Source organism: Leucoraja erinacea, chromosome 1 (genome assembly GCF_028641065.1).
Source record: "Leucoraja erinacea ecotype New England chromosome 1, Leri_hhj_1, whole genome shotgun sequence".
Taxonomy (NCBI): domain Eukaryota; kingdom Metazoa; phylum Chordata; class Chondrichthyes; order Rajiformes; family Rajidae; genus Leucoraja; species Leucoraja erinaceus.
This window is the reverse complement of record NC_073377.1, coordinates 100,009,012-100,035,567: the sequence shown is the minus strand read 5'-3', so window position 1 is coordinate 100,035,567 and position 26,556 is coordinate 100,009,012. Positions and strand designations below refer to the sequence as shown.

General features: G+C 41.4%; 1 protein-coding gene across 1 annotated transcript in view; it reads left to right on the top strand.

Moving 5' to 3' along the window:
- The window catches only part of cfap299 (cilia and flagella associated protein 299), a 639,847-nt gene that overhangs the window by 474,711 nt on the left and 138,580 nt on the right, over nt 1–26,556 (top strand). The window contains exon 4 of the mRNA XM_055640171.1: nt 11,756–11,898. Coding sequence (XP_055496146.1) covers nt 11,756–11,898 — 143 coding nt within the window. The remainder of the gene's footprint in view (nt 1–11,755; nt 11,899–26,556) is intronic.

Sequence of the window (26,556 nt, the reverse complement as noted above, 5' to 3'; positions counted from 1 at the left end):
CATGTAGCTGCTTTCTTAATGTTGATGGTGAGAACAAATGCATGTCAAGTTCTAGGAAGATGATCTACGAGTGTCTGTAGTAGAACTTTGTTATTGATTATAGAGGCAGCGTTGTGCATAATAAGCACTTTTTACCATTTACCCTCCACACTGACAGGATAAGGAGTTTTGTAAAGACACAAAGTACTGCAGATGCTGGAATATTGAGCAAAACACAAAGGATGGGAGTAACTTAGCAGGTCAGGTAGCATCTGTGGAGGGAATGGTAGATGACACTTTGGGTCAGAACCCTTCTTCAGACTGGAGTTACCTAACTTGTGTGCAAGTATGCTTCATCTTCAATGTCTTTTCAAGTTCAAGATTACGGAAAGGAAACTTCCTAAGAGTGTAGGGGCATGAATTTGTCCTTACTTCGTCCACTGAAGCTTTCAGACGTAAATCCAACAAACTAAACAGTGGTGTTCAGGTTGTCATGGAAAAGAGCATTTAGGATATAAGAAGATTTATGGGCAGCCTATCTCTTCTCAGATTGCAAATAAACAGGTTGTTGATGATATTGGTTCAATTCATTAAAATGACATAAAGAGAATCAATTTTACTCCCTGCACCTTTCTTGAAGTTGATGCAAGAAAAAAAAGCCTATAGTTAAACTTCCACCTCTGAATTCACACTGAGACACGAAGTAAGTAGCAGCTTTAACTTAATTGAAATTGCTTCACAATACCAAATTTGTAGAGGATATCTGCTTGAAAGCTATATTACGTTTTTGTTTAAACTTCTCCATCAATCTATTGCATTTTGGCATTTTATTTTAAACAAATCATTCCCTCTGGTAACATATAATTTATTTTGCAAATATTAAACAGCTGTCTGCAAATATCACATCAGTACTATCAAGCATTTTGCTAATTATAGATTGTAGTATGTTTTCAGTGTAAAATCTGTGATCAAGGAACCAAATAGGTTTTATGCAGATGTAAGGATCTAAGGCATTGTGCAGTCAAGGAACTAAAGCATCGTACTGGAATAATATAGGTCTGTAATCTGATGAAATAAAGTTAACGAGGGAGTCAAATGCAAAACACATAGTTCTGAAGGAACTCAACAGGTTAGGCAGCATCTGTGGAGGGAATGGATAGGTGACATTTCAGGTCAAGACCCTTCAGAAGAAGAGTCTGAAGAAGATTCCAATCCAAAACATCTCCAGTCCATTCCTTTCACAGATGCTGCCTGACCTGCTGAGTTCCTCCAGCGCTTTGTGTTTGATTAGAAATATGTTGACTACTAGAAATAGCAAAATACACCAGAATCAAAAGTGGGTCATGTCAGGGCATAGACTTGACACCTCAAGGCTATAGGGCTTACGTTGTAAGAATATTTACCTCGTCATCATGCAAATAAAGTATACAACAGCTTGCAGCTCAGAGCTGCTTTTAAAATATTGCTTGGCAACTGGCTGTTGGAAGAGCTGATTTCATACAGCCATTACATACATCAGTATAAACCTGGCGGACATTTGTAGACAAGTAGCCCTTTCTCACATATTTTATTCACTTATTTTACCAATATGATTTTGTAACCTTACATCAAAAAATGTTGTTAGGTTGCTCTGACGTATATGAACAGCTTCCTGGTAAAAAAAATGTAGTAGCTTAAAAATGTTAGAAACTTGAGATTATTGCGGTAAAATAATTTAATGGAATGTGTGCTTTTCAGAAGTTGGAATATAACATTCTTGATAATGCTAAAATAATGCTATAGCAGTCAAGGAGTCCCATCATAATTATGTCAAAGTTGTTGTGGAGATTTTTTAAGTGGTCCTTCCATTGGGTATTGACTGCCTCTTTGTACTTGATTCACAGATGTTTGGTGTATGGCCCATTCCCCTTTATGCTACACTCGATGAATCAAATGACTTGGAGCTCAGCCTCCAAGTGTGTTCATAAAGCATTTCATCTCTGCAGCACAGTTTGACATTGGAGGTTGGAGTGACCTTGGTTCTGGCGCAAGCTGACATAGGTTCAACAATTTCATATTCATCCTCTGGGTTTGCTCCTGGGTTAGTTGTTGGAAGTCAGGTGCAGTATTGCAGTTACTTTGGAAGATGAAGATGGGTGAACACTGAGACAGTCTTGCTTAACCTCAATGCACAATGATGTTGGGACTGTGCAGGACTCAATCATTAGTATCATGTCTTGGATGTCATTGTGTAGCAGAAGTGAATTTGAGATAAATTTCTGACAGAAACCAAATTTGAGGGAGATTCTCCGTGAAACCTCTTGGTTAACACAATGAAAAGCTTTGCTGAAATACCAAATATAGTTGTTCATGCTGCTCCTTGAATTCTTCTTTGGCATTTTGCAATCAAACTTTAAACTGCACGAAACGTCTTTCCCTTTATCATGTATCTGTACACCGTGGATGGCTCGATTGTAATCATGTTCTTTCCCCAGACTGGTTAGCACACAACAAAAGCTTTTAGCTGTACCTCAGTACACGTGACAATTAACTAAACTAAACTAAACTAATGGTCAGGTCATTGGCCCCCTTTGATAAATGGAATCTACATTGCAATTTAGTAAACTGCTCGCTGGCCACAGAGAGGAGACAGCTGAGGAGAACTCTTGTAAGAGATTTTTGTGATAGACTACAGGAAGAGCCCACGGTAATATTCTAATTGGATGTGTTTTATCATTACATTAAGTGGCTTTCACTCCAACCTTTTAGGTTGAGTGGTGCCATTTGCATTATGCAGTTTTACTCAAGCGTAAGCTGGGCAGATGAGCAGTCCTCTCACAGCAAGAAAGAAAGAACACAATACACAACAGAAATTAAACATAAAACATAAACCATTCATCACAGTGGGACCAGCACTTCCCGCTGTGTTGAAAGGCACAAAGGTTCAGTCAGTCTCCTCGTTGTCTGGACCCTCAACGGGGCTCCGCAGCCGCCGCCCGATGTACAGGCCTTCTCGCCGGGATGATGGAAATTCCGACGTCGGGACAGCTCGGAATTCTCGAATCGGCCACTTCCCACCGGAGACCGCGGCTTCATAATGCCAACTCCACAGGCCCAGCAGTCGGGGCACCTCTTTCATCTATCCTGCAAATGGTCACAATTACTGAATTTGTAGGCTCAGGTGCAGAAGCTAAGGCTGTGAATTTGTGATAACCATCTTTTGCATTTGCTGAATTTGACAAACTTCAAGGTGGGCCAGACACTGTGATCTCTCCCTGTCTCTTACTGAAACACTCCAGTTATCATTTTTATCATACAATTTTTCTTCTTTAAGTTTCTGAATTTCCTCTCCCCTAAATCCACCTTCTGCCACAATTTAGTTTGAAGCCCTGCTACAACCCTGCTAATTTGATTCACAAGAAAAGCATCCTCACGCCAATATGGTGATTGAACTTGCATCTGTCCACGCTTGAGTATGGGAAACACATTTATCCCATAGCAGTCTCTGAGCCACACATTCAAGTCACTGATCCAATTGCCCCGTGCCAATTTGGCTCAGGTAGCAATCCAGAGATTATTACCTTTGTGAATCTGCTTTTAATTTAGTCTACATCTGCACAAACTCATTTTAATAATAAAATTTTGTTATTGGTATCCATGTGAACCAACCAATTGGATCTATCTGCCCCTCAACACCCCCCCCCCCCCCCATCCAATGTTCTGAACTCAAAGTTCTTTGTATCTGGTATAAGACAACATAGCCTTCAGGCCTGACAAAGAGGACAGTATTCATACTGTCCCTTACCACACCATCATTTCACACCATCAAGTTGCATGTCCCGTGTACCATGACACCGTGGACAGTTTAATCGCCCTTTCTGCAATCCATGATCTCATCCATATAAAGTACAAGAACCCTCACACCTGCCACATAAGTGCAAGGGTTGAGGCTCCTCCAATGCACCCACAGCAGTTCATGATCCAAAACAACAGTTCTTAATACATCCTGCCTTCTGACAAAGTTTAGGTTAGTTTTGAGAATCAGCATGGAATCAAGCACTTCATCCCACCAAGTCCAACTGAACATCGATTCACCGTAGTTCTATGTTACTCCATTTTCTCATCCAATTCCTGCACAATAGGGACAATTTGCGGAGGTAAAATTAACCTACAAACCTGCAAACCTTTGGGACATGGGAGCAAACAAGATCACCCAGAGGACACCCACGCACTCACAGGAAGAACGTGCAAGTTCAACACATATAGCACCCAAAGTCAGGATCATACCCATATCTCTGACTGTGAGGCAGTAGTTCTACCAGTTGTGTCACTGTGCCGCCCCCTAAAGTATCCAATGAACTTTCTCCCTAACTGATGCATCATTGTGTCTGAAACACAGAGCTCTCAAGTTCATTAAGTCAAAGTATGACAACTTATGACAAGTATAACCATGGTGACTAGCAATGGTCTCCCACAGGCTATAGCAACAGCACATCATCTGTGATACGACACAATACGATCAAACTTTATTTATCACAGGAGGGAGATTGATCTGCCAACATCCTTAAAAACACAAAATACATGAAACATGAAATTAAAGTGACGAGTGGAAAGGTTTGGGGGATGTGCAAAGATTGGGAGGGGAGTCGGTCTACTCCACGACAGAAGGGGAGGAGTTGTAAAGTTTGATAACCACAGGGAAGAAAGATCTCCTGTGGTGTTCTGTCCTGCATCTTGGTGGAACCAGTCTGTTGTTGAAGGTGCTCCTCAGGTTGACCTGTGTGTATTGTCCAGGATGGTCTGCAGTTTGAGGAGCATCCTCCCCTCCAATACCACCTCCCATGAATCCAACTCCATCCATAGGACGGAGCCAGCCTTCCTGATGATTTTGTTGATCCCATTGATATCCGAAGCCTTCGCCCCGCTCCCCCCGCACATGGCAGCAAAGAAGATGGCACTGGCTACCACCGATTGGTTGAACATCTACAGCATCTCACTGCAGACGTTGAAAGAGCGGAGCCTTCTCAAAAATTACAGCCAGCTCAGTCCCTTCTTGTACGGGGCATCAGCGTTCCCAGTCTTTCATATGTTCTGCCCATTCATATGTGTCATTATGTAGTTAGTAACATAGTGTAAGTAATAAGATGATTTTAAGGTACCAATTTTAGTCACATGTTTTCTGTGGATTATAATTTAGAGCATTCCCCATTGTTATTGCCTGCAATTTGGTATTCAATTGTGGGTGCCTCTTTGGGGTGAAGTACCAGCAAGGTGTATTTTTTGCTTTCCTTTCACATAATTCCAAGCAAACTTTGCTCACTCATTGCTTAATCAGTATGATTCATTGCCTTTTACCTGGCATTATCCCTACTGCCCCAAAGGAGCTTGGAAAACCCCTCACAATCCTGCAGCAGATATTATAATCCAAAACTAAAAAGAGCCTGAAAGGTTAGGGAGTGAGTCTGGTTGAAGATCAGCTGAGCACTTCAAGCAGTAAGTGCCCAGGAGCTGACTGGAAGAGGAAGTCACTGCAAGGAGAGAAGGCCCCTTCTCCAGCCCTTCTGAAAAATACATTTTGTAGATTGGGAAATTTTATTCCATCCACATTTTATTTAATCATGTATTTTGTTTGCTAACTTATGGTTTTGCAGTAATCTGTTTTTTTTTCATTGCCTTTCATGGGCGGCTATTACCATATCAAGGAAAACGATCTGAACATTTCCAATTTCCAACTATTGTACCGTTTCCACCTGGCTAATTCAATCTTTTACTTGTGCAGAAGCGTGGGTGCACTATCTTGTTGGGCCAACAGCCAAACCTGGATTTGATAGGATCTACTTGGCAAATGCATAAATATATTTAGATTGAGTTTCACAGTGATTTGTATCTCGCTAACTAAAGCTGGAAGGTCACGATATTTCTTTCATTAAAACTGTATTTTGATGTCTTATTTAACAGTAATCAAGCATTTGATAAAAAAGTGAATTAACTACTGTTGATAATTACTTCAAGATAGTTTAATTGAAAACAAATCTCTTCAAAAGAGCAAAATTGCTGTATCATATCGCCACAGCAGGCATTGGACATGGCAGCCGCGCCAACAGCCTGTCTCGTCTTTCTTCTTTTGCTGTTTGGCCTGTTTACAGTTTTACTTGTATGTTATTAGTGTACTTTTAGTTTTTCTATTATGTGGGGGGGGGGGGTTGGGGGAAACCTTTTTTTATCTCTTTCCTCGACGGAGTTGTAACTTTTTAATCGTATATCCATCTGCACTGCGGCTTTAACATTGTGGAGCTGGCGGTCCCTTTGTGAGGGATCGACTGCAGGAGCTCCAACCGCAGGAGCTTTGACCCGATCTCGGGTGCTTCGATCGTCCCGATGCGGGAGCTTTGATCGCCCTGACTGCGGAAGTTTTGATTGCCCCGACCGCGGGAGAAAAAGAGGAAAGAAGGTATAGGTTGTTTGCCTTCCATCACAGTGGGAAATGTGAGGACGCCGAAAAAACAAGATGGACGTGCTGCCTGCGCTGGTGAGGACTCGGAGGGAGTGTGTGAGTGCAGTGTTCTCGGCGTTTGCAGAGACATGGCTCCATGAGGACATCCCGGAGTCTAGCGCGAGTGTGGATGGCTTATTGACTGTTCGGTATTGATATTGGTTTAATGCAGAGAGAGTGACAGCGGTCGGTACAACTTTGGTCACATCACAGTGAAGGAGCGTGTGTGTGGCCCAGATATTGAACTGATAGCTGTGGGTCTCCGCTTATGCTGTGTGCCCTGGGATCCTGCACAACATTGTAAGGACATGGCTGTTTAAATCTAAGTTTACAGAAGTTATGTGGGGTAACATGAGGTGGAACCTCTTTACTCATGACTGTTGGCAAATCAAATCCCTTGTGTGTTCATATACTTGCCTAATAAAGTAATTAGAATTACAATAACAATAAATTTACCCTTGCAATTTCAGATATTGAGATTTGCACAATTTATTTGATCTTGGTATTGATATTGGTTTATTATTGTCGCGAGTACGGCAGTGCAGTGGAAAACATATTTTCCATTCTATCCAGTCAAATCATACTATACATGAGTATAATTAAGCCATACACTGGATAGACTCAAGAGAAAAATACGAGTGCAGAACATAATGTTACAGAGTTGTAGGATTACAGTTACAGAGAAAGTACAGATTTTAAAAAGTGCAAGGGCTGCAATGAGGTACGTTAGAAAATAAGAATTTAGCTTATGAGAAAACAGTTCAGTAATCTGATAACAGTAAGCAGGGAAAAAGCAGATTCTGAATCTGGTGATATATGTTTTTAAGGTTTTACATCTGCCCCACAGGAGAGAGGAGAAGAGAAGATTTGATAAGAGAACTAGAGGTAAAGGAACCGCTTGGAGGTAGTGATCATAATATGATTATTTTAATCTGCAATTTGAGAAGGAGAAGGTTAAATCGGAGGTGTCAGTGAAACAGGTGAACAAAGGGGACTATGAAGGCATGAGGGAGGAGCTGACCAAGGTAGACTTGAAAGGGATCCTAGCAGGAATGACGGTGGAACAGCAATGGCAGGAATTTCTGGGCATAATCCGGAAGACGCAGGATCATTTCATTCCAAAAAGGAAGAAAGATTCTAAGGGGAGTAGGAGGCAACTGTGGCTGACAAGAGAAGTTAGGGATAGAATAAAACTAAAAGAAAAGATGTATAACACAGCAAAGAGTAGCCGGAAGCCAGAGGATTGGGAAACATTCATAGGACAACAGAAGGAAACAAAACGGGCAATACGGGCTGAAAAGATGAAGTACGAGGGGAAGCTGGCCAGGAATATAAAGAAGGACAGTAAAAGCTTCTTTTGATATGTTAAGGGAAAAAGAATAGCAAAGTCAACTGTGGGTCCCTTGAAGGCAGACACGGCGAAATTATTATGGGGAATGAGGAAATGGCAGAAGAGTTGAAAGGTACTTCGGATCTGTCTTCACTAAGGAAGACACAAACAATCTCCCAGAAGCACTGGAGGACAGAGGATCTAAGGGGGTAGAGGAACTGAAATAAATTTTCATTAGGCGAGAAATAGTATTGAGTAGGCTAATGGGACTGAAGGATGATAAATCCCCTGGGCCTGATGGTCTGCATCCCAGGGTCCTCAGGAAGGTGGCTCTAGAAGTAGTGGACGCATTGGTGATCATTTTACAATGTTCAATAGACCAGTTCCTGTGGACTGGAGGATAGCTAATGTTATCCCACTTTTCAAGAAAGGAGCGAGGAAGAAAACGGGGAATTACAGACCTTTTAGCCTCACTTCGGCGGTGGGAAAGATGCTGGAGTTAATTATTAAATAGGTAATAATGGGGGCATTTGGATAGCAGTAAAATAATTAGTCCAAGTCAGCATGGATTTATGAAAGGAAAATCATGCTTGACTAATCTTCTGGAATTTTTTGAGAATGTGACAAGTAAAATGGATGAAGGGGAGCCAGTGGATGTGGTGTATATAGACTTTCAGAAAGCCATTGATAAGGTCCCGCACGGGAGACTGGTGATTAAAATTAGAGCACATGGTATTGGGGGTAGGGTGTTGATGTGGATAGAAAATTGGTTGGCAGACAGGAAGCAAAGAGTAGGAGTGAACTGGTCCTTTTCAGAATGGCAGGCAGTGGCGAGTGGAGTGCCGCAAGGCTCGGTGTTGGGGCCGCAACTGTTTACCATATATATTAATGATTTGGAAGAGGGAATTAGGAGCAACATTAGCAAGTTTCCAGATGACACAAAGCTGGGTGGCAGTGTGAACAGTGAAGAGAATGTTAGGTTGCAGTGTGACCTGGACAGGTTGAGTGAGTGGGCAGATGTGTGGCAGATGCAGTATAATATAGATAAATGTGAGGTTATTCACTTTGGCGGCAGAAACAAGAGGGCAGATTATTATCTCAATGGGGTTAGGTTAGGTAAGGGGGAGGTACAACGAGAACTAGGTGTCCTTGTACACCAGTCACTGAAAGTTGGCGTGCAGGTACAGCAGGCAGTGAAGAAAGCTAATGGAATGTTGGCCTTCATAACAAGAGGATTTCAGTATAGGAGTAAAGAGGCTCTTCTGTAGTTATATAGGGCTCTGGTAAGACCACATCTGGAGTATTGTGTACAGTTTTCGTCTCCTAATTTGAGGAAGGACATCTTTGTGATTGAGGCAGTGCAGGGTAGGTTCACAAGATTGATCCCTGGGATGGCGGGACTGTCATATGAGGAAAGATTGAAAAGACTAGGCCTGTATTCACTGGAGTTTAGAAGGATGAGGGGGCTATCTTATAGAAACATATAAAATGATAAAAGGACTGGACAAGCTAGATGCAGGAAAAATGTTCCCAATGTTGGGCGAGTCCAGAACCAGGGGCCACAGTCTTAGAATAAAGGGGAGGCCATTTAAGGCTGAGGTGAGAAAAAACGTTTTCACTCAGAGAGTTGTGAATTTGTGGAATTCCCTGCCACAGAGGGCAATGGAGGCCAAATCACTGGATGGATTTAAGAGAGAGTTAGATAGAGCTCTATGGGCTAGTGAAATCAAGGGATATGAGGAGTAAGCAGGCACGGGTTATTGATTGGGGACGATCAGCCATGATCACAACGAATGGTGGTGCTGGCTTGTAGGGCCGAATGGCCTCCTCCTGCACCTATTCTCTATGTTTCTATGTTTCTAAGAGGTAATGTCCAGGGTATAAATGGTCCTTGTTGGCTGATTTCCCAAGGCTCCCTGAAATGTGGATGGTGGATGAGGTTGAGGCTACATCCACAGCACTCTACAATGCCAAACTAAGCTGTAGTTTCTCTAGGATCAATAGGATCAATAGGATCCTCTCTATGATGGATTTGTGAAAATTAGTAAGAGTTATTAGAGACATGCCAAACTTCCTTAGTTTTCTGAGGAAGTAGAGGTGTCGGCGTACTTTCCTGGCCATAGTTGTTAATGTAGATGATCCAGGAGAACACAATTAGTGATGATTACGCCGGTGAACTTGAAGCTGTTGACCATCTCATTGTTGATCATCATCATTGATGATGACTAGAATGTGTACACCATCACGTTTCCTGAAGTCAATAGGTAACTCCTTCCTCTTGCTGACATTGAGGGAGAGGTCATAAAGACCAATCTTCATTTCCAACTCCAAGTATTGACCTGCCATGTAAGCAGCTCAGTGACCTACCCATGAAGCACTTTGAATGTTTATTTTTCCATTTGGAATCATGAGACTGTTCACCCACAAGAAATCTTACAGCAAGGTGTCATCCAACTGCCACAAAAGATGAATAATAGAGGAACAGACACTTTAGTCAATTACTTCCCTTCTGCTGCCCATGGCACTCATTAATTATAATGTCCTTATCACTGTGCTTTATTTCTGCACTGAATGATCGATTTGTGAATTGAGCCTTAAGGGACTTGACATCTTCCTGTTTTCTATGACAAATTGCATCGTGAATGTCCCAATATGTATATCATTGAATAGAAAGTAAATTTTAATAAAAACAGAAAAGCGAAAGACAAAGCTTAGACAGCTTAAGGCCCTTCTTCAGAAATACCTGCCACCAAATCAGTCTGAGTGATTGATATAATGGGAAAATTAGTTCACATTTAGTTAGAGATACATTATTGTCTTTTTCACCCGTGGGCAATGTATGTTTTAGATGATTGATATATCATTACATTATTATTGTTCTTCTTTTTCTTCTTCTTCTCTTCATTTGAGAAAGTAAAATCTTAGATTTTCTTGCCAGAAAATAAAATACTGTACAATCAGTAAATGGGATTTTGATCAAGGCAATAAGAAATCAAAACCTTATTTACAGTGATCTACATGATAAAAAAAATTACATAGTTTGATGTTTATAAAGAAGGACTGAATGTTTTAATGAAATAAAGGAAAATTATATTCAGTAAATAGTTCTTTTTAATGTTTCAGTCTGTGCCAATAATCAATTTTTAAGAGCCCTATCTACAACCACCACCTTCAGCTAATCACCACCTCGTACCCTTCAGCATTTCCCATCTTCTTAATTCCTGAATATTATCTATGATTTTCATGTTCCGTTTGTTATAAGTGGACAAGAATAATTAATGAAGTGAATGTGGACAGTCTTAAATATAATACAATGACCAAGCATCGTGCTTAGTTTAATATGTTTATGCAGACCCTGTGTTTTAATAGAAATGACCCTCCAAAATGAACTTCCCATCTGCTTTTTGAGGGTGATATTATTAATTGCTGCAAGTGAACAGTTGGTTCCTACATAATAATAAGGGAATAGGTCATGTCAATTCTTCGTACTTTCATGCCATTGAATAATGCCACTGCCGTGCAAACGGATAAAAACTGATAAATCATTGTTGAATGGAAAACACAATGATTACAATTCGTAGAAAAAAGTTGGAAAGGAAGGAAATATGTTTGTTTATTTCTGGAATAATTTAAACTACTATCCTTTAAAATGAAAAAGAAAACATCCATCCTCAAAATGATCAACTCAACTTTTAATTACCTCATATGAATATAATTGTGAAATATACATTTTAGAAAATATTGATATCATTAATAATTTCAATATCTTTTGTAATAAAAAATGCTTAAATAATATTATGCTCCACGTCTTTTTTGCTCCACGTCTTTTTTATCAAATAATTATTAGAAGTAAAACTGTGGACATCAATTAAATAAAACACTGGAGTTCATTATTATTAATAGTATTTTAAGACTGACCAACTTTATTTTACGTTAATTTATAATACAAAAATATGTGTTTTCTAATTTTACAGTCCATTCTGTTTATCCGCGACTACAATGCTCATGGTCAAGAAATTTCTGGCTATATCGACTATTCACACAGACTCAGGTTGGAACACTTTGAAGGATATTTCAGTGGAAAGAAGAAACTATTGCCACGATCAACAGATCTGAGGTACATTTACAGAGTTTAACCCTAGTGCAGAGACAATGCTTGTGGTGTTATGTTTTTGTTCATGTTCTGTCATCAACAAATTACAATGTCCCTGCATAAATAATAACTACCCAATTTTTCCTTATTTGTGGTTTCCACATTTTGGTTTGTCGTGTTTCATGCTTCCCCACAATGACTTAATGACTATGGACCACCCATAAAACATATAGAGCACCTGAATACTGCAGCGGAAGATATGTTACTCTGTAGTTTTAGTTATCTCATGCACCTGGATTCTTTTAATATAAATTGTTTGTCATGTTTAGATTTATGAAACACCAGGCGCAATCCTAAAACATTCTTGATGTAGTATCAACTGTACCCTTAAATATCTTGCACTATTAGTAGTTAATTACTGGGACTGTGTGCAAAAGGCTTAGATTGGCTGAATTTTTTCGATGCACCCAAGAGAGTTTCTTGAAACAATATGTGAATAGTTTAACCAATGGAGGGACTTGTTTGGGAAATAAGCCTGACCACGTGGCTGGTGTTTCAATGGGAGAGCATTTTGGGAACACTGATCTGATCACGATTTAAGCTTTAAAATACAAGTACACCTCCAATTTTCCGGCAAATAATGGTCCGGCACCATCTTTAATCCAGACAAAATTATGGGAGCGCTCCTGAAATTCCCTCCAGAGTTCCCCCGGAAAATGTGGTGCCTAGGCTGGGTGAGGTGGCTGATTTCGACCTCATCAGGACTTCCGAGGGCAACTCGTTAACCAGCGCCAGGGTTGCCCGTGCAAGAAATACAAGTTTTGCTATAAATTTAATATTTGTTTTATTTAAGTATCTAGCAGTCCATGGTTCTTTAGAGGCACAGAAGGGGTATAGTTAGCGGGTCAGAGGTGTTGAATTATTATTATGTGACCGCTGTTGGTCTGGCAAAATGGTTAATCCGGCAAGGCTTTGGAACCTAAGGTGCCGAAAAATCGGTGCGGTATCGGCAGTTACAAATAAAGCTGTCCAGCCTTGGGGATTGAGGCTCAATTGGGGAAGAGCAAATTATAACATATTCTTAGGAGTTTAGGAGAGAAAAAAGGGAGGGTCTGATATTGGGTCTAATCTGAATTCAAGACTGGCATGTTCAGAGGGACAAGAATGGTAAGGTAAGGGCACATTGGATGACGAGAGAGGTTGTAAATTTGGTCATAAAGGGAAGCATATATAAGGTTTAGGAAGAAATCAGAGAGGGCCTTTGAGGAATGTGAAGAAAGCAGGAAATAACTCAAGGACAGATTCAGGAGGGTTTAAAGGGGCAATGACATGTATTTGGCCTGTCTGATTAAAGAGAATGCCATGGCATTTTATACAGTGCATTCAGAAAGTATTCAGACCCCTTCACTTTTTCCACATTTTGTTATGTTACAACCTTATTTTAAAATGGATTAAATTCTTTTTTTTTTAAATCATCAATCTACACACAATACCCCAGAATGAAGCAGCAAAAACAGGTGTTCAGAATTTTTTGTAAAGTAATTAAAAAGAAATAACTGAAATATCACATTTATATAAGTATTCAGACCCTTTGCTATGACACTCAAAATTGAGCTTATGTTCATCCTGTTTCCATTGATTATCCTTGAGATGTTTCTACAACTTGATTGGAGTCCACCATTGGTAAATTAAATTGATTGGACATGATTTGGAAAGGTACACACCTGTCTATACAAGGTCCCACAGTTGACAGTGCATGTCAGAGCAAAAACTAAGCCATGAAGACGAAGGAACTGACTGTAGACTCCGAGGCAGGATTGTGTCACGACACAGATCTGGGGGTATAAAACAATTTCTGCAGCATTGCATTCCCGAAAAACACAGTGGCCTCAGTCATTCTTAAATAGAAAAATAGAAGAACCTTGGAACCACCAGTTCTTCATAGAGCTGGCCGCCTGGCCAAACTGAGCAATGGGGGGAGAAGGGCCGTGGTCAGGGAGGTGACCAAGAACCTGACACAGCTCCAGTGGTCCTCTGTGGAGATGGGAGAAACTTCCAAAAGGACAACTATATCTGCAGCACTCCACCAATTAGGCCCTGACAGGCACATGACAGGCTGCTTGGAGTTTGCCACAATGGCACCTAAAGGACTCTCAGACCATGAGAAACAAAATTCTCTGGTCTGATGAAACTAAGATTGAACACTTTGGCCTGAATGGCAAGCATCATGTCTGGTGGACCGCTCATCACCTGGACAATACCATACCTACGGTGAAGCATGGTGGTGGCAGCATCATGCTGTGGGGATGTTTTTTCAGTGGCAGGAACTGGGAGACTAGTTAGGATCAAGGGAAAGATGAACAGAGCAAAGTACAGAGAGATCCTTGATGAAAACCTGCTCCAGAGAGTTCTGGACCTCAGACTGGGGTGGAGGTTCACCTTCCAACAGGACAACGACCCCAAGCACACAGCCAAGCTAATGTAGGAGTGGCTTTGTGACAAGTCTGTGAATATCCTTGAGTGACCCAGCCAAAGCCCTGACTTGAACCCGATCGAACATCTCTGGACCTGAAAATAGCTGTGCATCGATGCTCCCCATCCAATCTGACAGAGCTTGAGAGCATCTGCAGAGAAGAATGGGAGAAATTACCCAAATACAGGTGTTCCAATCATGTAACGTCATACGCAAGAAGATTTGAGGCTGTAATCACTGCCAAAGGTGCCTCAACAAAGCACTAAAGGGTCTGAATACGTATGTAAATGTGATATTTCAGTTATCTCTTTTAAATTTATTTTTAATTCTAAACATCTGCTTTCACTTTTTTTATTATGGGGTATTGTGTGTTGATTGATGATAAAAAAAAAAGAATTTAATCCATTTTAGAATAAGGCTGTAACGTAACAAAATGTGGAAAAAGTGAAGGGGTCTGAATACTTTCTGAATGCACTGTACGTACATTAAAACCAAGAGGGTAGCTAGAGAGAGGGTACGATGGGGTTTCTTAGTGATAGGATTTACTCACATTTGGTAGATCAAGATAATTGGTATGGCTTTTGCAGGATAGGTCATGTCCTAATAACTTGATTGAACTTTTTGAAGAAGTGATAAAGGCGATTGATAAGTCTAAGACAGTGGATGTCGGCTCTGCTGACTTTAGTAGGGGATTTGACAAGCTCTCTCATGGTAGATTGATCCAGAAGATTAATGCCCCTGTCCCATTTGGGAAACCTGAACGGAAACCTCTGGAGACTTTGCGCCCCACCCAAAGTTTCCGTGAGGTTCCCGGAGGTTTTTGTCAGTCTTCCTAATGGTCGAAAGTGGTTTCCGCTTCTTCTATGTTCCGCCGATTATTTCAAAAAATTCAAAACCAGCCAAGATTAAAAATAGGTTGCTGTTTTAAAAATCGGTAATTTTTAGTCGAAGCCGGTTGCGATGCTAGTTGAAGGTGGTTGCCGGAGGTTGCAGGTGGTTGCCAGAGGTTGCAGAGAACCTCCGGGAACGGCACGGAAACCTTGGGTGGGGCGCAAAGTCTCCAGAGGTTTCTGTTCAGGCTTCCTAAGTGGGACAGGGGCATAAGATGCTTGCATCCAGAAGATTAAAGGGCCTGTCCCACTTGGCGTTTTTTTCAGCAGCTGCTGGCGTCATTGACTGACATATCAGGTCGCCGAAAAAGTTTGAACATTTCAAAATCCAGCGGCGACAAAAAAATGTTGCGACACTTGAGGAGACACCGCGCGTCAATACGTCATCACAAAGTGTCACGCCGCATCATGCCGCAACTTTTGCGGTGACCTGATACGTCAGTCAATTATGCCAACAGTCGCTGAAAAAAATCGGCAAGTGGGACAGGCCCTTAAGACTTGGTGGTTTACATTCAGAACTGACTTCTCCATAAAAGACAGAAGGTAATCGTGAAAGGATACTATTCTGGCTGGTGATCTGTGACCACAGGTATTCCATAGGGATCAATGCTCAGACCTCTGGTTACACAAAAAAGCTGGAGAAACTCAGCGGGTGCAGCAGCATCTATGGAGCGAAGGAAATAGGCAACGTTTCGGGCCGAAACCCTTCTTCAGACAGGTTTCGGCCCGAAACGTTGCCTATTTCCTTCGCTCCATAGATGCTGCTGCACTCGCTGAGTTTCTCCAGCTTTTTTGTGTAACCTTCGATTCTCCAGCATCTGCAGTTCCCTCTTAAACAAATGCTCAGACCTCTGTTGTTTGTGATCATGTCTGAGAAGGATTCTGACCTGAAAAAATCACCTGGCCATTCTCTCCCCAGTTGTTGCCTGACCCGCTGAGTTCCTCCAGTACTTTGTGTTTTGCTGAAGATTCCAGCATCTGCAGTCTTGTGTGATTCCAGTAGGAGGAAGATCTCTACTTTTTCAAGAGCTGTTAGGAGTTTACTGACCTTTCAACAAAACTCGTTAGCTTTGCTGATTATCACCGCCCCCCCCCCCCCCCACCCAAGGGTTCCCCCCCCAGTCTTCCCCCCTCCCCCCCCCCCAAGATTAAAATAGGTTGCCCCCCCCGATGCCCCCCCCCCCCCCGGGAACCCCCCGCAAAGTCTCCAGAGTGATATTCCTAAACCCCAGAAGTATATGGCATTCTGCTTTCTTTATTGCGTTCTTTCTTTATTTTTTCTAGCTTCCTGCCCTGAGTAATGTGGCTCTGGGTTATGATTCCCCTGCTAATGTTCCTTCTGGCTTCTCATTGTGAACCCGGAACAAGTGTAGACAGGCTACTTGACTGATATTTAATGAAGAAGGAAAATAATGGCTCAGTGTATTTTTTAACATTTTTAACAATTTGACTGGTTCTCCATGTGGTAATTGTTGGTTCCAAAAGATTTCAACAATTTGATTGGTTGGCTTTGTGGTGCTTGCTCATTGCCAATCTGTGGCTGTCACTTGCTGTTTTGCGTATGGAGTGGTTTATGGTTTCTGTGGAAAATGCAAACCTGAGATGTTTTTGTCACTCCTGGCAGAAGTGTGTGGTATTATTACAAGTTTACACAGAAAACTTGAGTGTAGAGACGGGGTTTTCATTTGAAAAATTGTGCACGCATGTAATATTTGTAAGGTGAAAATGTTATTCTGAGACACCCATGTCCTAGTCATTGATATTTCAAAAATGTCTATCACCCCAACTCCCATCCTTGGGGAACAGTACTGCGCAGCATCCTCTAGTCTGAAAAACAATAATTTGCAGCTAGGTTTTGGTTCATTTCAAAGTCAATTTTTTATACATGTTGCAACTGTCCCATTTATTCCAGGAGCTTCCATTTTTTTCTAACTAACAGATGTGAAATTTGTATCATGCCTTTTGAAAATCTATATACTGAATGAATCTGTTATTAATCTTCATCAAACCCCTATCTCCCTATCATCAAAAACACCATCAGTTGAGCCAAGCACTATTAGTCTTTAACGCATCTTGTCTAGCCTCCTATTATGATTCCAACACCTCCAAGTGATCTTTTTATCCCCAAATATGTTTCAAGAGGCTTTCCCAATACCAAAGTTAAACTGTGTAAGAAGGAATTGCAGATTCTGGTTTAAACCTAAGATAGACACAAAAAGCTGGAATAACTCAACGGGACAGGCAGCATCTCTGGAGAGAGGTAATGGGTGATGTTTAGGGTTGAGACCCTTCTTCAGACGTCTGAATCTTGACGCAAAACGTCACCCATTCCTTCTCTTCAGAGATGCTGCCTGTCCCGCTGAGTTACTCCAGCTTTTTGTGTCTACTAAAGTTAAACTAACTTTTCTGTAGCTGTCTTCTTTGTTCTTACTCCCCATGTGGGCAGTCGTGTAATGTCTCGCATTGTCCCACCCTTTCACGTTACCCCTGTAGGGTGGGGAATTGGAAAACGTTGCCCCTCCAATCTACTATAATTTCCACCCCATCTTTAAGCGTAAGCAGCCTTTCTAATAACTCCACCTTATCACTTTTCACCTCAACCATTATCTCTAATGCTTCTTTTACCCTTTTAGCGAGACTTTAATTCCACTCCATGGTAAATCCAGATATGAAACATTCATTAAATATTCCAACTATGCCTCTGCCCCCAGACAGAAATCATCTTTTGTTCCCTATTTCATTCTCCTTACTATCTATTCACCATTTTCTACTCTATATATAGATAGATAGATAGACATTAGACAATAGCCCTTCGAGCCAGCACCGCAATTCAATGTGATCATAGCTGATCATCCACAATCAGTACCCCGTTCCTGACTTCTCCCCATATACCCTGACTCCGTTATCTTTAAGAGCCCTATCTAGCTCTCTCTTGAAAGTATCCAGAGAACCGGCCTTCACCGCCCTCTGAGGTAGAGAATTCCACAGACTCACAACTCTCTGTGTGAATAAGACTCTAAAAAGACTATGGGTTTGCTTTTACATTAGTTGACAGTATATTCACCTGTTACTATTTCCCAATTAACTCTTTTACTATCTGGCACTCAGCGCTAATATCAATCCATCATTAGTTGTGTACACTTCTATTTATTTTCGTTTTCAGGAGGCTTTGGTTTTATTTCACTCTATCTTTTCCCCCTCAGGACAGTACAAACCCAGGACAGTACAAACCCACCTCCTCTTTAAAAGTTGCCCCATTGCGAGCTAAACTTAGATTGAAATTAACCATGGCCTGATCTCTCAGCCCACTGACAATGGCCTGTCCCTGTAGTTTTTTTTGTTGTTGATTGCTACTGGCTCTTTGCCATTACTAATTTAAACCGTATGATATTAAGATTACCAATTTATCTTCCCCCTCTGACATTTAGTGCCCCAGAAACTGATGCAGCAATATCTCCTTCCTCTGGTGCAAGAACACACAGATCTAGGACATCAATTCCTTAGTCTCATTTTATTTTAGTTTAATGCTATCACAATCGGCTTTGAATCATCACCAACTCATTCTCACAACTCTTGTATCTCTCGTTAACCTGATTGCAGATTTATTTTTCTCCATCCCACTATTTCATGAACAATAAAGCTCATCCATATTTTTCTTAACTCTAACTTGATGGATTCAGTCAAAAACATTCTGCCCAACATTAACATCCTCCATCATCAGTACTGACAACCCCTTTCCCTCCTTAACTATACTGTCTTTCCTAAATACCTTATAATCAGTATTATTTAGAGTCCAATCCTACCTATTGAACTATCGCACTTATCACCACCGTAATATTTTTCACCCATCAACTGATGACTGCAATCATAATTACTGAAACTTTCTGTTGATTCAATAATAATTTCTTATTTTCTGTTAAAAGAAATCCAATATCAGCATTTATAATAGAAACTAGATATCCCCTGCATTAGCAATTTTGTTTATCAGTGTGGATTTGCATCAAGCCAATTGATAAATATATATTTATCAATTAAAGTATATACAGTCAGATTAAACATTTTAAACAGAGGCATTTTAATTTCATACATAGTGCTTGCAGATGTAAGTTTTTAATATATGAGTAAATGCCATTATGGTCAGTGGCTTGAATGCACCAATTCATTGAGGTTTCTGACCCCTCTAGTATCTTTGGTTTCACCCACCTGTAGATTATTTCCAAATATTCTCATGTTTTCAGCAACCTCTGCATTGGCTTGATGAAATATTTTTGCACTCCTACACACATACCACAAAAACACCTATGTAATTAAAGGATCTTTCACATGGATCCTGGTTTCAAGGGTGTCAACCAGGATGGGGTGTTCACCTTATTGGATCTTGGGTAAAAGATCAAACAGAACTATTACTTTTGAGTAAAAGTAGCTGTGTTGGGTGTGAAAAAACATTCACATTCTGACATTTTGGGATGACTGCATTGGAGCAAGCAAGTCTGCTGGTTCTGGGACTAACAACACCCTCCATGGTTCATTTCTCCAAAGGAGGCTAGAGACTTAAGCAGAAATATTTATTTTGTGGCACAGTGGTGCAATGGTTGAGTTGCTGCCTTAGAGCGCCAGAGACCCAGGTTCGATCCTGACTATGGGTGCTGTCTGTACGGAGTTTTTACGTTCTCCCTGGGACTATGTGGGTTTTCTCCAGGTGCTCCCGATTCCTCCCTCATTACAAAGACATGCAGGTTTGTAGGTTAATTGGCTTCTGCAAACTGTCCCTGATGTGCAGGATAGAATTAGCGTAAACTAAACTTCTGTCCATTTGTGAACCAGCTTTGTTAATGCCCTGCCTCTGTTTATTCCTAACCACCAAGGACCATGAACCTGGTGCTGGGAAGTAGGATTTGTTTGAGTGGCTCGCAGATATGAGAGACCGAATGGCATCATTATGTGCCATATATTTTCAATGATTATATGATCGAGGAGGCAATAAACAATTTGGATGCTTGAAAGTACTAAACAAGGCTTCCTGACGACTTCTTATATATGGATCAGATTGTTCAAGTTGCACCTGTGTCAGTTCCATTACCTTCCTGATGGAGATTGCCAAGATGCCTCGGGGATTGGCATACAATGACCAAAACATTTCCTCCACAATTTATCTGCTTTCAAGTAAAATAAATGATATGTATGATAAAGGTGACACAGATGAAGACAGTTGTAGCACACATTGTTCCATTTTTAAAAGCCTTCTTGTCACCCCTTTCATATTTCTCATTGACATCCTGAAACAAGAACGATTTAAAATCATTTAAATAAATATGGTCAGACCTATTATGAAGTTTACTGACAACACAATGACATAAATCATAGTTTATCCCTTGTAATAACCAGGCTGGCTAGACTTGCTGCTTGTATAAAGAGCCCCTACTGAGTAGCAAGGTTGGTTGAAGATTCTCAACCTGAATCGTCACCTATTCCTTAAAACCTGGCGCCTAAAACCAAGCCCAGAAAAAACGGTCTCCAGTGTGTTCCACCTCCATAATGCAGAAGCCACAAGAGAACCAAACATCTATCTGAGCAGGACCAAACTGAAGTATGCCCCCACTCCAACCTACCTCGGAGTGACCCTTGACAGGACCCTATCCTTCAAGGAACATCTCAAAAGAACAGCAGCTAGGGTGAAGTCCAGAAACAATCTCCTCAGTAAGCTTGCTGGCTCAAAGTGGGGGGGCAGCAGCCCCCACACTGCACATTTCAGCACTAGCCCTTGCATTTTGTTCAGCCGAATATTGTGCCCCTGTTTGGTCCAGGTCATCCCACACACACCATGTGGACACCCAATTGAACTCAACAATGAGGATCATCACAGGAACAATCCGCTCAACACCACTCCCCTGGCTCCCTGTCCTATCCAACATAGCCCGTCCACACATCCGGCGAGTAGTCCTCACTCAAAGGATGCTCCAAAAGACCAAAAACTCCCCTCACCTGCCAATTCACATGGACATCTTCAACCCACCCATTGCTCGACTTCCATCTAGACGACCAATTTGGAAGAACCCACCACCAGCTGATTTCACCATCCAATTAGCTTGGAAAAAGGAATGGGAGTCCAAGGACGTCCCAAATAAACATCTGGTGTCAGACCCCACCCTTGCACCAATCTCCCAAGGAAGCAGTGGACGACGCTGAATAGATTCAGGACTGGACATGGCCCCTGCCTGGCCAGCCTTCACAAATGGGGCAGCAGTCCAACCCCACGGTGTGCTTGTGGAGAGCAGCAAACAATGCAACACATCATTGAAGCATGCCCTCAACAAAGACTCAAATGAGGACTTTTCACCCTTCAAACAGCAAATCAAGAGTCAACTGCTTGGCTAAAGGACTTTGCATTCGCTAAATAAATAACCTATTCCTTTTCTGCAAGGATGCTGCTGACCCGCAGAGTTACCCAAACTTTTATGTCTATCTTTGGTTGAAGGCTGCTTCTTTGTGGGCTACAGCTAGAAAAAATTTCAAGGTAATTGTCCAGATCGACTATTGACGAAATCACTGGGAATTCAATACACTGAGACATTTTCAGTTGGTTTGGCCTTGAATCATGTCTAGGCTCTACCAGCATAAGTGTGCACTGAACACATAGTGAAGGATTAACACTTATATTGAGGTAAAATCCAATCCCCTTTTTGCTTTTTTTTTCCATTCTTTCTGTTTTATAAGAATTCAATATTTCAACTTTCCTTATTTGTCAAAATGTTGTGAAATGTTTGCGAAAAACACAGATTAAGTATTAAGAACAGTGTTCTACCAATCAAATTTCCAACAAACTCAATGATTAGATTATTCATTTAAAATCATCACCAGTGTTCTTCACTTCTAAAATTAATTTTGATTTCTTTTTTCAGAAGCAAGTTCAATGGACACATATTATATCACATTTAGGACATGCAATCACAAATGACAATTGATAAATGATAAAGCTTCTCATCCTTCATAAAATATTATGAAAGTAGAAAACTGAGAAACAAGAAAAGGTTTTCCACATTTATTGTATTTCAATTTGGGATGTGTTTGATCAAAACATAATTCATGTGGATCAACAAAACATAAGTAAGCTTCACAGATCCACAGAATAGTCTGAAAATGTAAGTTCACTTATCCCATCAAATCTTCATTGGCTCTCTGCAAGAAAAATCTAAATAATCCCACTCCTCCACCCTTTCCCTGTTGTCCTGCGAATTGTTTCTGTTCATTGCTCATCCAACTCCCTTTTGAATGCCATAATTGAATCTGCCTCCACTAATACTACAATTAGTAGAGCACTCCAAATACTAACCACTCATTATTTAAAACAATTATCCCTCAATTAACATTTTGTTCCATTGCCAATGATTTATGCTCCATTGCCCTCTGACTACAGGGCAGTTTTTTTTCTCTCCATATGCTTTGTGAACACATTGCATAAGTTTAAATACCTGTATCAAATCACTTTAAACCTCTTCCTGCAATGCAGACAACCCCAGCTTCTCCATTTTATCCACAAATGTAAATGCAATGCTCGCATTTATTTCAAGAGGGCTAGAATACAGAAAAAGGGATAAATGCTGAGGCTCCATAATCAGGCCACATTTGGAGTATTGTGAGCAATTTTGTACACCATATCCGAGGAAGGATATGCTGGCTCTGGAGAGGATCCAGAGGAGGTTTACAATAATGATCCCAGGAATGAGTGGGTTAACATATGATGATCGTTCAACAGCATTGGGCCTGTACTCGCTGGAGTTTAGAAGGATGAGGGAGGACCTCATTGTAACTCACCGAATAGTGAAAGGCTTGGATAGAGTAGATGTGGAGAGGATGTTTCCACTAGTCGGAGAGTCTAGGACGAGAGGTCATATCCTCAGAATTAAATTAAAGCATTAAATTTCTCCCGTTACCCATTCCCATAACCTGTCCATGTCTCATTGAAGTCCATTCCTATCTCCCCCATGCCTCACTACAGCTGTAAAGTGGAAATTGTGCCCTCTACTGTTAAGTCCTGATCTTTTAATCGATATGAGGAAGCTTTGTGGTAACAACTGCAGGTAACTCCACTATAGGCTTCCCAACAATCTGAAAAACAATCTTCCAACACCACTCTTTGATTCCTGTCATCCAACCAAGATTCCTTGTTGTGCCACAGCCCCATTCATTCCATGGCTTCGATCCTGAATGCAAACCTATTAAGTAGCACCTTGTCAAATGCTATTTGAAACTGCATATAATCTACATGTCATATTGTTTTCATTGACCCACTCTGTATTTCATCAAAAACTCGATTGAGTTAGTTGTACTTGCCTTTCATAAACCTATGCTTGCTTTTACTTATCCAAGTGTCTGCTAATTCTGTTGTCAGCCCATTTAATAACAATTACCCCTTGAAATAACAGTAGATAATCAATTCACCAGATTCTGCTGTGCAGCACTACAATTAAGATAAACCAGCCATATCGTATTTAAAACATATACAATATTACACACTGCAGATTCCTACTCTGCAGTTGTGTAAAGTTCCGGAAGTGGTGGCAGTGCCCAAGCAGCTGCGGCTCACCTGCACGCCGTCTGTCTTTTCTATTTTTTGGTTTTCTTTTGTCCTGTTGTTTAGTTTATTTTGTTTATTTTAGTTGTGTATGTGTGGGGGGGCGGTGGGAGAGTGTCTTTTTAGTCTCTTCCATTGGGGGGGATGCAACCTTTTCTTATCGTATCCCCCATCTCCGTCTCCATCTGCGCTGAGGCCAAATAGCGGAGCTTGCGGCCACCAACTGTGACCGACCTCGGGGCTCCGAGATAAATCGGAGTCAGGACTTACCATTGTGGGGCTGGCTGACTTCGGTGCTGTGGTGGCATTGTGGCGGCGGTGACCTGCAACGGCCCAGTGGACGACAACATCGGGAGCTCACAGGTCCCAGGTTGGTGACCAGTTTTCTGGAGCTCCCGCAACGACAGCTTCGTCCGCTGGACTGGAGGGTGGCAGCTTCGGCAGCTTCGACCGCCCCGGGCTGCGGAAGTTTGAACCAGCCCGTTTGTGGAGCGCGGATGCGGCCGCTGGACTTACCATCACCCGGCGGGGTCCCTATATCGAAAGCTGGATCGCTTCAATGCAGAGGGAGACAAGGAGGGAAGAAACAAGGACTTTAAGACTTTTGCCTTCCATCACAGTGAGGAGGTGCCTTGTAGACTCACTGTGGTGGATGTTAAACAGTGTTAAGTGTGTGTTTTGTTATTTTTTTCTATGTTATGACTGCATGGTATACAATTTCGTTCAGACTGAAATGTCTGAATGACAATAAAGGATACTTTACTTTAAAATAACCACTGAGTCATATGAAATATGTAAGAAATAGGATCAGTGCAATTTTTGCACTTGGAACCATTTAATTTGTGGAGGTTCTACAACTAATACTCTCTTAGCACTGGCTTCCAACATCTTGCAAATCCCTGTCCTTCTATGTCTGCATAATATTATGTAAATAAACTTGCAAGGCATCCTATTTGAGAACCAACAAGAAATTTAATTTACTATTACGAAAATCAAATTGGAAGTGTGGTTGAAAGTTGTACTCTATTCTCCTGTCCCCCATCTCCATCAATGGTGTGGATGTGCAGTTTACCAGGGAGTACAAATACCTTGGTGTGTACTAGGACAGTAAACCGGACTGGTCCAGGAACGCGGAGGCCGTGTACAATCAGGATAGAGCCGACTGTACTTTTTGAGAAGGCTCCGCTCCTCCAATGTCTGCAGCAAGATGCTGCAGATGTTCCAATAATCGGTGGTAGCCAGTCCCATCGTCTTCTCTGTCATGTGTTGGGGCAGTAGGGCAAAGGCCGCGGATGCCAACAGGATTAACAAGCTCATCAGGAAGGCTGGCTCTGTCCTGGGGGTGGAGATGGATTCATGGGAGGTGGTCTTGGAGGGGAGGATGCTTCTTAAACTGCGCAGCATCTTGTAAAATACAGCTCACCCCCTCCATGACTCACTAGTCAACTGGAGGAGTACCTTCAGCAACAGACTGGTTCCACCAAGATGCAGTACAGAATGCCACAGGGCATCCTTTTTCCCTGTGGCTATCAAACTGTACAACTCCTCCCACTTCTGTTGTGGGGCAGACTGACGCACCTCCACTCCCCCCCCCCCCCCCACCCCCCCCCCCCCCCCCCCCCCCCCCCCCCCCCCCCCATCTTTGTACATCCCCAATCCTTTTCACATCACTTTAATTTCATGTATCTTGTGTTCTATAACTGTTGGCCGATCAATTTTCCTCCTGGGATAAATAAAGTTTTATCGTATCGTATCATATCGTATAAATCTCGTAACATTTACTACTCTTTTGCAGATCAATTCGGGACTTATCTCCAAACTATCTCCTTCCTAACTCCTTCCTCTTCACATAATTTTTCTTTTTTTTCTTCAAAGATACAAATGTCACCTATATATACGGCAAACCAATTAAATTCCAGCAAACCTGCGTGTTTGTGTTTTCTGAGCCTCACTACTTGTCTCTTTGTGGTAAGTATCAATCTCATCACCCACAGAAGGCTATTCATTCCATTGGAGGGTAGCACCTGTTGTTTTGATTAGAAACATAACTTTTTCAGGATAAATTAAAAAAATTGAGGGAATGAATCTACTTTTTTTTCCTTTACGCCTCTTGAAAGACATATTTTGTTTCGTTACATGTCACAGTACAACTCCATCATTCCTTTTTTGTCATCTATCCTCTCCGACAATCCACCCTTTCTAGGACATGGGAAAAGAAAAAAAATTGCAGATGCTGGAAATCTCAACTAAGAGAAGTGTTAATCATATGAAGGAGCAATAGCAGAGAGAAACACAGTTAACATATTCCCAGCATATTCGCCTTTTGTTCTGTTCGCTCATTTCACTCCACATGTTGTTTGGGTATAAATTGGATAGCTCAATTGGCTGCAGCACTGAGTGTGCATGCAAAGTCCTGCTTGCAGTACTGTAAAGAAATGAGTAACTTGATCACAAATATTAAATGCCATGTCCCATTAACTGCTCCAGTCCAAGTCATTAGTGTCTTATGTACTCATCGTACATCTCTCAAAATTCTTTATCAGAACTGGAACATAGCATTCAAAAAGTGTTGCAACTCTCAGGGCTGAATTGCTGGCAGTGTGTGGTATCTCTGAAATGAGAGTGACTCCGTGCCGAATAGTGATCACTGCATACACAAACACTATCCTATACACTAGGGACAATTTTACAATTTTTACTGAAGTCTATTAACTTTCAAACTTGTAGGTCTTTGGAGGGTGGGAGGA